This window comes from Somniosus microcephalus, chromosome 2 (genome assembly GCF_052327205.1).
Source record: "Somniosus microcephalus isolate GS21.2 chromosome 2, FLI_Smic_1.0, whole genome shotgun sequence".
NCBI classification, from domain to species: domain Eukaryota; kingdom Metazoa; phylum Chordata; class Chondrichthyes; order Squaliformes; family Somniosidae; genus Somniosus; species Somniosus microcephalus.
This window is the reverse complement of record NC_140988.1, coordinates 25,796,278-25,808,465: the sequence shown is the minus strand read 5'-3', so window position 1 is coordinate 25,808,465 and position 12,188 is coordinate 25,796,278. Positions and strand designations below refer to the sequence as shown.

The 12,188-nt window shown below is 53.1% G+C and overlaps 1 protein-coding gene across 6 annotated transcripts in view; it reads right to left on the bottom strand.

Annotated features, from left to right (window-relative positions):
* The window catches only part of hook3 (hook microtubule-tethering protein 3), a 127,473-nt gene that overhangs the window by 12,110 nt on the left and 103,175 nt on the right, over positions 1-12,188 (bottom strand). For all 6 annotated transcript variants that reach the window (XM_086007766.1, XM_086007748.1, XM_086007731.1 and 3 more), the window contains one exon: positions 7,980-8,084. In XM_086007766.1, coding sequence (XP_085863892.1) covers positions 7,980-8,084 — 105 coding nt within the window. The remainder of the gene's footprint in view (positions 1-7,979; positions 8,085-12,188) is intronic.

Below are 12,188 nucleotides of genomic sequence, written 5' to 3'. Positions count from 1 at the left end.
GGACACAGATTTACGATACTTGGCAAAAGAACCGGGGGGGTGGTGAGAGGAGATGAATAATTTTTTTTACATAGCGAATTATTACAATCTGAAGGTCACAGACAAATTCTGCTACCTTGGTAGCGTTCTCTCAAAATGTTTTTGAGGCTGTATATGTGTATCCAAGATCAGGCTCTTCCCCCACCAGTACTCACAATAACTGAGACTCGTGCATCGATTTGATGGGAAGCTCCATCATCGTACTAGCAGCAACTCATTCAGTACAGTATCTGATTTAGAATTTTTTATTTTTTTTAAAAACATCACTTTTCTGTGCTAGTTTTTCTACAAAAAAATTATAAAATTGTCAAAAGTAATTTATGTAACTTCCTCATATTCATCATCTATGTCCTGCATCTCGGTGACATTATCCACAAGCACAAGCCTGAGGCACGCCGACAATAGTGCTTCACCACTGCTCATGTTTCTGTATTTTTTGACCATTTTGCCACAGAAAGGATTTGGAAAAAAGTGATTTTTAAAAAAAATACTAGATTTTAAAAACAATCGTGTCACAATTAAAACCAATTTCTCAAATTTAGCAGAAGATGCACCAAGACAAAAGATATGGGCCTAGAAATTCAGTTGTTAACGCCAGCCGCTAGCGCCTTAGGAGGAGGAGAAGTGGGGCGCTAAGTGGCTAGCGCCCGGCGCGATCTGCGCCTCTCGCGAACTTCATTCAAGATTTAGCGGCGGCGCAAAACCGCAGTGCCTGCTCAGCTGCACGCGCAGATCCTGACGTCATTTCATGGTGCAACGCCCTTGGTGCGCCCCGAACTGGAAATTCAGTGGCGCCGCCCTACTTTGCGCCTGGCGCCCCCAGCGACTGGTAGAGGGGAACGGTTCCCAGTCGCTGCGGGGCGCTATTTAAAGGGGACTCCTCCTGCATTATAAGTGGCAGCCATTTTGTGTCAATCCTTCTGTGTGAGAGACAAAGGCAGAGAGCTTTCTGCTTTGACTCAGCGCTCGCACAGGTACTTCTGGCTTCAGGCCAGAGCTTTGCACTTGGATTTCACTTTCAGTGCCATAGCCTTGAGTCGCCACATATAATGGAGGCTGCAATGAGTGGAAACGTTGGCTTTCTGCATTGCATTCAAAGGGATCAGAGACGCCGTGAGAGAGTGCCAGTCAAGGCCAGACGGAGAAGGGCCAACAGGCGTCGGCACAGGAGGCTTTACCCACCCAGGGTATACCGCCAGCAGTTCTCATATCTCAACATGTCTGAGGAGCAGTGTGTTTGGAGGCTGCGATTCAGAAGGGAGGTGGTCACTGAGATCTGCCACCTGCTTCGCAGAGATCTGCAGCCACAGCTGAGAAGCAGGACGTCTCTGTTGGTGGCAGTGACGGCGGCTCTCAACTTCGATGCCACCAGCTCCTTCCAATCCGCTACTGGGGACATTGCCAACATCTCCCAGTTCGCGGTACATTGCTGCATCCGCCAGGTGAACAATGCCCTTTTCAGAAGGAGACGTCAGTACATCTCCTTCCCCATGACCCTGGACAAGCAGCAAGAGCGTGCAATGGGATTTGGAAGAATAGCGGGCTTCCCCATGGCCCAGAACTGATGAACCAGCAATGGTCAGGCCTTGCTTCAGGGCTGCAGTGTGCAGGGCATGGCAGCCAAACAAGTCGACCCTCCCCCTTTAAGAGCTGACCGGCGCCAGTGTGTCTGCCTTCATTCAGAAACTCGCCGCACCCGCGCTGCGCCCGCCCTCGGTGTTAGCGCCTCAGCACGCCGGCTTAGCGCCTTATGATAGTCGTGCATCACCTGCTTTAGCGCAGCAGCAACCTCTTGGGGCGATGCAACTGAATATCGGCGAAGGTGGCGCTAAGTTGCACCGGGCGCTAAATTTAGCGAACGCCCGGCTGTAGCGCCCCAAACGTGGCTATCCTGAATTTCTAGGCCATGATATGTCAATCGAAAGTTTCTTGTCCCAGGCAATTTGGTAGTTGGGTATTCAGAAAGACACCTCTCACCTTTGTTTTAGGAAACCCTGTGATCTCTGTCGGCCTGTGAGTGGGTGAGTAGAAGAGGGATAAGCTTATTGACTCAGTGGGAAAAGCTTTTAAAAATCAGAACAGACACCAAAGAGTTACTCAGGCAAACAGGATGCAGAAGAGTTAGTCTATTTAAGTCAACCCACCAAAGTGGATAAGCGAAGTGTGTTCAGTATTTTTAACTTCCTAAGTGAATTTGCTCATACCAATTGCTCTGTTCATTCACCTTACTGCAGAATAAAGCAGGTTAACAGTCCAAACAAATTTTGCTTCATCTAGTCTTAAAGGTCTGCTGTCAGAGAGATTTAAGAGGTACGCATGTAGAAGACATGAGTACCTGGTCCAGATCGCAAGATATGCAATTATATAAGTAGATATAGGGCAGTGTGATCAAACTCCCATAAAAGTAAAACGCTCAGACCACTTAACCAAGGGACCAAAAGCCATTGAGCAGGAGAAGGCAAACCCTATTTCATAACACCACCACTACCCTTGATTCTACGACTATTGCTGTTCTGTCTGACATCAAGTCATGAATGAGTCAGAACTTTTTGATGCTGATAAACCAAAGCCAGAGTGTTTGGTCACTGCCAAAAGCTCCACGCTTCAGCCCCTGATAACATACTCCTGTCCTGGATACCTGCTCATACTTAGCCTAACAGTACCTGTTCTGCTGCTCCCCGAGTTGAGCTTCAAACCTCACATACAGTCCATCACCAAGATTTTCTGCATCCACCTCTGTGGTTTTGCTTAACTCTCCCCATCACTCCAGACTCCGTTTAGCCTCCTTTCACACTCCTATAAATTCCAGCTTATTCAGAACTCCATTGCCCACATCCTTTCCAACACAAATCCTGCTCAACTTTTTTTTGTTCCTGGGATGTGGGTGGCACTGGCAAGGCAGTATTTACTGTCCATTGTAGTATGACACTGGGTCACGTGTAAGCCAGACCAGGTATGGGTAAGAGGTTCCCTGAAAGATATTAGTGAACCAGTTGGCATTTTGTATGACAATCCAGCAGTTTTAATGGTCATTTCTGGTGCTAGCCCACAAATTACCAGATTTATTTAATTCAATTTCACAACTTGCCATGGTGGGATTTAAATTTACAACCTTTGGGTTGCTAGACCAGTATCAGAATCATTCAACTACCACATCCACACTTCAAACTATCTGCTCTTCCAACTCTGGTTTAATGTGCATTCCTCCTCTTCTACCATTTAGCTATTTTGCAACCACACACTGGAACTCTGCCTGAATGCCTTTGCTTGCTACACTTCTCCCCACTCTCAAAAGTCTCCTTAAAACCTACCTCTTCTACCTCACTTAATCACTGCTCCAAATTTCTCTCCTACTCTTGCTAGAATCCGATCCCCAAATGTGAAGCACCGTGGGAATTTTGTTGACACTATGCAAGTGTGGTAAACCACTGTTTGTATTCCACTGTGTACATGCCTGGACATGCCTCGGCTGACTCCTCCCACAAGTCCTAGTATAAAGGTGACTGCTCCCCAGCCCTTTGTATTCTGGACCGGTCGACCACTCGAGGCAGACCTTCATTCTTTTGTTAATAAAAGCCTTTAGTTACTCTCTTAACTCGCAGTCTTTTATGAGTAATTGATAGCGCATCAATTTTATTAACAAAATTTTTATAATGGAGAAGATCCTCACACCAGCATGCCTGGACCTAGATCATCGGGAGGCGGACTCGTCCACCAAGTTTACTCACTGGCTTAAGTGTTTCGAAAAATTCCTGACCGCCTCCGCAGCAATCAAATCGGACGAGGACAAACTGGATGTCCTGACCTCCAAAGTGAACCACCGAGTGTACTCGGTCATCCAAGACGCGACCTCGTACGCGGACGCTATCAAGCTCCTCAAGGACCAGTACACGCGCCCAGTGAACGAAGTGTACGCCAGGCACCTTCTGGGGAGTTGTAAACAACAACCTGGGGAATCGACCGTGGAATACCTTCAGGCACTGTCTGTGCTTGGCCGGGCCTGTGGTTGTAAGGATGTAAAGGCCGCCGTGTACACAGAGGAACTTATCCGGGACGCTTTTGTAGCGGGCCACAGATCCAATTACACCCGACAGCGACTGTTGGAGCAGAGTGACCTCGACCTCAACAAGGCCTCTGAACTCGCACTATCATTGGATGCAGCCTACCGGGGCATGGATGCCTGCTCCTCTGCACCGTGGACGCCGCGGGGAATGACAGCCTGGGACACGGTAGGACTGCCTCATAGCGCCGTGCCACCCCAGCCACGGCCCAACTACCGCAGCAGTGTCCCAAGGCCAGAAAGCAGTGCCCCAAGGCCAGAAATGCTACTTCTGTGGCCAGGCAAAACACCCCAGAGTGCGCTGCCCGGCGAAAAACGCGATCTGCTCGGGCTGCGGGAAGAAGGGACACTACGCTAGCGTCTGCAGGGCCAAAGCCACCCCGAACCCCAGCAGCACCGCGTGTGGGCCATGCGGGCCGCCATCTTGGGCCTCCCCGGCCATGTGCGAACCACTGGTACAGCAGCCATTTTGGACGCCTCCAGCCACATGGGGATCATGGACGCCGCCATCTTGGACGACAGCCGGAACGCAGCAGGCCCCCAACACCGCCTCATCTGATACCCGCAGCGACACACCGACCCCTACGCTGGCATCCGTTACACTGGACCAAGCGAGACCGCACCAGCTGGCCAGTTCCACAATGGACATTAAGGTAAATGGTCACGATACAATCTGCCTTTTTGACTCTGGGAGCACGGAGAGCTTCATCCACCCCGACACGGTGCGGCGTTGCTCTCTCCCAGTCCTGCCTGCGCACCAGCGGATTTCTATGGCCTCCGAGTCCCAGTCGGCGGACATCGGCGGCTACTGCGTGGTGACACTCGTAGTAGACGGGACTGTGTACGATCATTTTAAACTTCTGGTCCTGCCCGACCTCTGCGCTGCCGTCCTGCTGGGGTTAGATTTTCAGTGCCACCTTAAAAGTGTTACGATGGCGTACGGTGGACCCCTACCCCCACTCACAGTCCGCAGCCAGCAGCTTCCAAATTGCCCGCCGCGCACCAGGTGCAACCTCTCCACACTCAGAGTCACCCCCCCCCCCACTGTTTGCTAACCTCACCCCCGACTGCAAGCCCATCGCCACAAAGAGCAGGCGATACAGTGCCGGGGACAGGGTTTTCATTAAAACCGAAGTGGAGCGGCTCCTGAAGGAAGGGATTATTGAGGGCAGCACCAGCCCCTGGCGAGCCCAGGTTGTGGTCGTTAAGACCGGCGAGAAGCAGCGCCTGGTCATCGACTACAGCCAGACAATAAATCGCTACACCCTGCTGGACGCCTACCCACTCCCCCGCATAGCTGATATGGTCAACCAGATCACGCAGTACCGCATCTTCTCGACCATTGACCTGAAATCAGCGTACCACCAGCTCCCTATCCGCCCTGAGGACCGCCAGTATACTGCCTTTGAGGCAAACGGCCACCTCTATCACTTCCTTAGGGTTCCCTTTGGCGTCACCAACGGGGTCTCCGTCTTCCAAAGGGAGATGGACTGGATGGTAGATCAAAATGCGTTGCAGGCCACTTTCCCATATCTGGACAATGTGACCATCTGCGGCCGTGACTTGCAGGACCATGACGCAAACCTCGAAAAATTCCTCCGCACCGCCCAACTCCTGAACCTGACATATAACAAGGAGAAGTGCATATTCCGCACAAACCGCCTCGCCATCCTTGGCTGTGTTGTGGAACACGGAGTCATCGGCCCCGACCCCGACCGGATGCGTCCCCTTATGGAACTCCCACTGCCTCAAGGCCCTGAAGAGGTGCCTAGGGTTTTTCTCCTATTACGCCCAGTGGGTCCCCTACTATGCGAACAAGGCCCGTCCGCTGATCAAGTCCACCTCTTTTCCCTTGACGGCAGAGGCCCGCTTAGCCTTCCACCGTATCAAGGAGGACATTGCCAAAGCCACCATGCACGCAGTGGACGAATCCATCCCCTTCCAGGTGGAAAGCGACGCGTCCGACTTTGCCCTGGCCGCTACCCTCAATCAGGCGGGGAGACCCGTGGCCTTCTTTTCACGAACCCTCCAAGGCCCGGAGACCAGACACTCCGCTGTTGAGAAGGAGGCCCAGGCGATTGTGGAGGCTGTGCGTCATTGGAGGCACTACCTGGCCGGAAAACGATTTACCCTGCTCACTGACCAGCGGTCAGTTGCTTTCATGTTTAACAACAAGCAGAGGGGCAAAATCAAAAATGACAAGATCTTGAGGTGGAGAATCGAACTTTTCACCTACAATTACGAGATCTTGTACCGGCCCGGGAAGCTCAATGAACCCCCGGATGCGCTATCGCGTGGCACCTGCGCCAGCGCACAGATCGATAGACTGCGGGCCCTCCACAATGACCTCTGCCACCCGGGGGTCACCAGGTTCTTCCACTTCATCAAGGCCCGCAACCTGCCTTACTCTATTGAGGAGGTCAGGACCATGACCAGGAACTGCCAAGTCTGCGCTGAGTGCAAACCGCACTTTTATAGACCAGACAGGGCCCACCTGATAAAAGCCACTCGCCCCTTCGAGCGCCTGAGCGTTGATTTTAAAGGGCCTCTCCCCTCCTCCGACCGCAATGTGTACTTCCTCAATATTATTGATGAGTACTCCCGTTTCCCGTTCGCCATCCCCTGCCCGGACATGACCAGTGCCACGGTCATTAAATGTCTGAACGACCTCTTCACCCTGTTCGGTTTCCCCAGCTATATCCATAGCGACCGGGGCTCATCGTTTATGAGCGACGAACTCAGTCAGTACCTGCTAACTAGGGGTATTACCACAAGCAGGACCACCAGTTACAACCCCCGGGGGAACGGACAGGTGGAAAGAGAAAATGCGGCAGTTTGGAAGGCCGCCCTGCTAGCCTTAAAGTCTAGGGGCCTTCCAACCTCCCGCTGGCAGGATGTGCTCCCCGATGCGCTCCACTCTATTCGGTCACTGCTCTGCACTGCCACCAACGCCACCCCTCATGAGAAAATGTTTGTCTTCCCAAGGAAGTCCACATCGGGGACATCGCTACCGCCATGGCTGACGTCCCCAGGGCCGGTCCTACTGAGAAGACACGCGAGGACCCATAAAACGGACCCCCTGGTCGAGAGGGTCGACCTCCTCCACGCCAACCCCCAGTATGCTTACATTGCATACCCGGACGGGCGGGAGGACACAGTCTCCATAAGAGACCTTGCACCCTCGGGGGCCGCAGTAACCCACTACTCACTACCACCCCCCCCCCCCACGATCCGATATCCAGCCCCAGCAGACGGCAGGCCTGGGCCCCGCGACCCGCTCGACATCTACGAGGACGACACGCCTGTGCCACAGCCTACGCAGGACTCGACGCCGGAAGCTCCACTACCCCTGCCGTCGCCACGCCGATCACAGCGGCAGACAAGACCTCCGGAGAGACTCCAATACGCTAACTTTTAATACACTTCACCCCGCCGGACTCAATTTTAAACAAGGGGTGAATGTGGTAAACCACTGTTTGTATTCCACTGTGTACATGCCTGGACATGCCTCGGCTGACTCCTCCCACAAGTCCTAGTATAAAGGTGACTGCTCCCCAGCCCTTTGTATTCTGGACCGGTCGACCACTCGAGGCAGACCTTCATTCTTTTGTTAATAAAAGCCTTTAGTTACTCTCTTAACTCTCAGTCTTTTATGAGTAATTGATAGCGCATCAGCAAGTTGTTGCAATGACAGTCAATGTTGGAAGGTGGACTGCAGTGTAAACAACTGAAAATGTATGAAGGTAGGCAATAACTTACTTCCTGAAAATAGTTCCTATCTGCTCAGAATAGTGTGTGGATAAGAAACTGGCAGTATCTATGGTGTCCAGTTATAGGCTCACTTAACTGATCATATTCTGTCAAATGCAAAGTGCCATACCGATAAGGAATGCAACATTCGCTCCTTTTCTTGCAGCTGGTTTTTCAGGGATTGAACTTCCGGGGCTGCTCCTTGGTTCTGTTTGGGGTCCAAAGTTCTGATAACCTAAAATAGAGAGAGTAGTTATGTTAAAGCATAATTTATTTATTGGCATAATCATGTTTGTAGTAAAGAATAGGGAACACCACTGAAAACTTAAAGAAATAGTTTAGGGAAGGGACCAGGTTAGACTATTAATCGTGCATCCCTCATACCAGAGGATGGCCGTGCCAATAATGAAGGGAGCACAAGTTCATGATATATTGGTGCGTTGATGACTATGCTAGCCAGTATGTGAAAGACATTGTCTACCACGAGCTTTACATAACCATGTTCCTGGCGGTTTCTTGTTGACCCCATGGACGTTGCCGATCCTTCCATCTCTCATGTTTTGTCCCCACACTGGCATGCTGTTGTAGCTCAAAGCCTTTCACTCCTTCTGTCATTTCAGCACGCCATTTCCGTCTGTCAGTGAACATCGGTTTCCCAAGAGTCAATGACCATGTTGCATTGCTTCAAGCGAATCTTCAGCGTGTCTTTGCAGCACCTTTGTTGTCCACCCTGCTTTCTTTGGTCATCCACCAATTCTCCATAAAGCACTTGCTTTGGCAACCATATGTCATCCATCCCAACATGTCCAGTGAACGGAGTTGAACACTGATTATCATAGCTTCAATTTCACCATGTTCCAGTACTTCATTGTTAGTGATCTTGTCCCGTCATCGATTATGAAGTAAGATGTCTTTGGTGAAACCTTTCAGCTGTTGAGTGTGCCATCCGATCTCTCCTCCTTCCCCCCCCTCCGATCTCTCCTCCTCCCCCCCCCTCCGATCTCTCCTCCTCCCCTCCCTCCGATCTCTCCTCCTCCCCTCCCTCCGATCTCTCCTCCTCCCCTCCCTCCGATCCCTACTCCTCCCCCCCCATCCCTCCGATCCCTACTCCTCCCCCCCCATCCCTCCGATCCCTCCTCCTCCCCCCCTCCCTCCGATCCCTCCTCCTCCCCCCCCTCCCTCCGATCCCTCCTCCTCCCCCCCTCCCTCCGATCTCTCCTCCTCCCCCCCCTCCCTCCGATCTCTCCTCCTCCCCCCCCCTCCGATCTCTCCTCCTCCCCCCCCTCCCTCCGATCTCTCCTCCTCCCCCCCCTCCCTCCGATCTCTCCTCCTCCCCCCCCTCCCTCCGATCTCTCCTCCTCCCCCCCTCCCTCCGATCTCTCCTCCTCCCCCCCTCCCTCCGATCTCTCCTCCTCCCCCCCTCCCTCCGATCTCTCCTCCTCCCCCCCTCCCTCCGATCTCTCCTCCTCCCCCCCTCCCTCCGATCTCTCCTCCTCCCCCCCTCCCTCCGATCTCTCCTCCTCCCCCCCTCCCTCCGATCTCTCCTCCTCCCCCCCTCCCTCCGATCTCTCCTCCTCCCCCCCCTCCCTCCGATCTCTCCTCCTCCCCCCTCCCTCCGATCTCTCCTCCTCCCCCCCTCCCTCCGATCTCTCCTCCTCCCCCCCTCCCTCCGATCTCTCCTCCTCCCCCCCTCCCTCCGATCTCTCCTCCTCCCCCCCTCCCTCCGATCTCTCCTCCTCCCCCCCCTCCCTCCGATCTCTCCTCCTCCCCCCCCTCCGATCTCTCCTCCTCCCCCCCCTCCGATCTCTCCTCCTCCCCCCCCTCCGATCTCTCCTCCTCCCCCCCCTCCGATCTCTCCTCCTCCCCCCCCTCCGATCTCTCCTCCTCCCCCCCCTCCCTCCGATCTCTCCTCCTCCCCCCCTCCCTCCGATCTCTCCTCCTCCCCCCCTCCCTCCGATCTCTCCTCCTCCCCCCCTCCCTCCGATCTCTCCTCCTCCCCCCCTCCCTCCGATCTCTCCTCCTCCCCCCCTCCCTCCGATCTCTCCTCTTCCCCCCCTCCCTCCGATCTCTCCTCCTCCCCCCCTCCCTCCGATCTCTCCTCCTCCCCCCCTCCCTCCGATCTCTCCTCCTCCCCCCCCTATCTCTCCTCCTCCCCCCCCCGATCTCTCCTCCTCCCCCCCTCCCTCCGATCTCTCCTCCTCCCCCCCTCCCTCCGATCTCTCCTCCTCCCCCCCCTATCTCTCCTCCTCCCCCCCCCGATCTCTCCTCCTCCCCCCCCCGATCTCTCCTCCTCCCCCCCTCCCTCCGATCTCTCCTCCTCCCCCCCCTATCTCTCCTCCTCCCCCCCCCGATCTCTCCTCCTCCCCCCCCCTCCGATCTCTCCTCCTCCCCCCCCTCCGATCTCTCCTCCTCCCCCCCCTCCCTCCGATCTCTCCTCCTCCCCCCCTCCCCCCCCTCCCCCCCCTCCCTCCGATCTCTCCTCCTCCCCCCCTCCCCCCCCCTCCCTCCGATCTCTCCTCCTCCCCCCCTCCCTCCGATCTCTCCTCCTCCCCCCCTCCCTCCGATCTCTCCTCCTCCCCCCCCTCCCTCCGATCTCTCCTCCTCCCCCCCTCCCCCCCCTCCCTCTGATCTCTCCTCCTCCCCCCCTCCCTCCGATCTCTCCTCCCCACCCTCCCTCCGATCCCCTGACTTTCTCCGCACGGAGCCGAGGAAAGAGTGGCAGAGGCCACCGCACCGTTTGGTACTGCACATGCGCAACTGGATTGAATGCTGTGGTCATCAGAGGCCAATCACTGCAGCTCTAGGACATCATTGCACAAAATCTCCGGGAATGCATCCTTGGCTCAACCATCTTCAACTGCTTCATCAATTACCTTTCCTTCGTCATAAGGTCAGGTGTGGAACTGTTCACTGACTACTCCAACGTTCAGCTCTATTCACAAACTCCACTAATAATGAAGCAGCCCATGTCTTGAACTGACAAGTGGCAGTTAATCTTCTTGCTCCGAGTACTAGGAAATGACTATATCCTACAAGAGAAATCCCATCACCTACACCAACCTTCAATGGCACCAACATTGTCGAGTCAATACCGTCAACATCTTGGGGGTCACTAATGACCAGAAGCTTAACTGGTCCACCGATATCATTAATGGCTATGAGAGCAGGGCAGGGGCTGGGTACACTGCAATGAGTGGCTCACCTTTTAACTCCTCAAAAACCAACTCCACCATCTGCAAGGCTCAAGTCAGGAGTGTGATAGAATCCTCACAACTTGTTTGGATGGATGCAGCTGCAACAACACTCAAGAAGCTCAACACCATATTAGAGCAGTTTTGTTGCCTGGCGCCCTTGCTACTGAACTCAATATTCAACCCCTCCATCACTGGCACCCTGTAGCTGCAGCACGTACTATCTATAGGATGCACTGTAGCAACCCATCAAGCTTGCTTTGGCAGCACCTTCCTCCCCTGTGACCTGTACTATTTAGAAGTGCAAAAGCATCAATGTCATGGGAACACCATAATCTCCAAGTTTTCTTCCAAGTCAAGCACTAGCCTGATTTGGGTCACAGATCGGCAGTCCTTCACTTTCGCTGGGTAAATATCGTGGAATTCCCACCACTGTGAAAGCGCCGTCACCACAAGGACTGCAAAGTTACAAGACAGACAGACAACTAGGGATGCAGCCTTGACAGTGTCCCCCATATATAGAGAACAAATGAAGAAATCAGAAGAAACTTCGAACAAAGATGTGGCCAAATGATAGAGATGGCTGGACAGTAGAAAGCAAAGGGTAGGGATAAAAGGACGTTTTTCCAACTGGAAGAATGCGGTGAGTGATGTTCCATAAGGATCTGCTCTTATTTACAATAACATAAATGATTTGGATGTAGGAGACAATATCAGAATTTCCTGATAACTCCAAATTAGGGTTATGTAAAACTGTGAGGACGATTGTGAAAGAGTAGAAGTGCATTTATTGTCCATTTCTTCCAGTCTTGACAATTCAAGGGCATAAGAATAAATCACAAAATGTGGGACAGGAGTCACCTGCAACTCCTACCTGTAGGCCAGACTGAATTAGGGTGGTAGAGCCCCTTCCATAAAGGACATTAGTGAACCAGTGGGTTTTTAAGCAATCTGACAGCTTCCATGGTCAGTTTTTTTTAGTCCTAGCCTACAAATTACCAGGTTTAATAAAAATGTAATTTCACAATTTGCCACGTTGGGGTTTAAACTCACGACCTCTGGGTTGTTTGTCCAGTACCATAACTAGCCAATTAATAATGGAGAGAGAGACTCGACAAGCAAGGGCTTTTTTCATTAGAGGCAAGAAA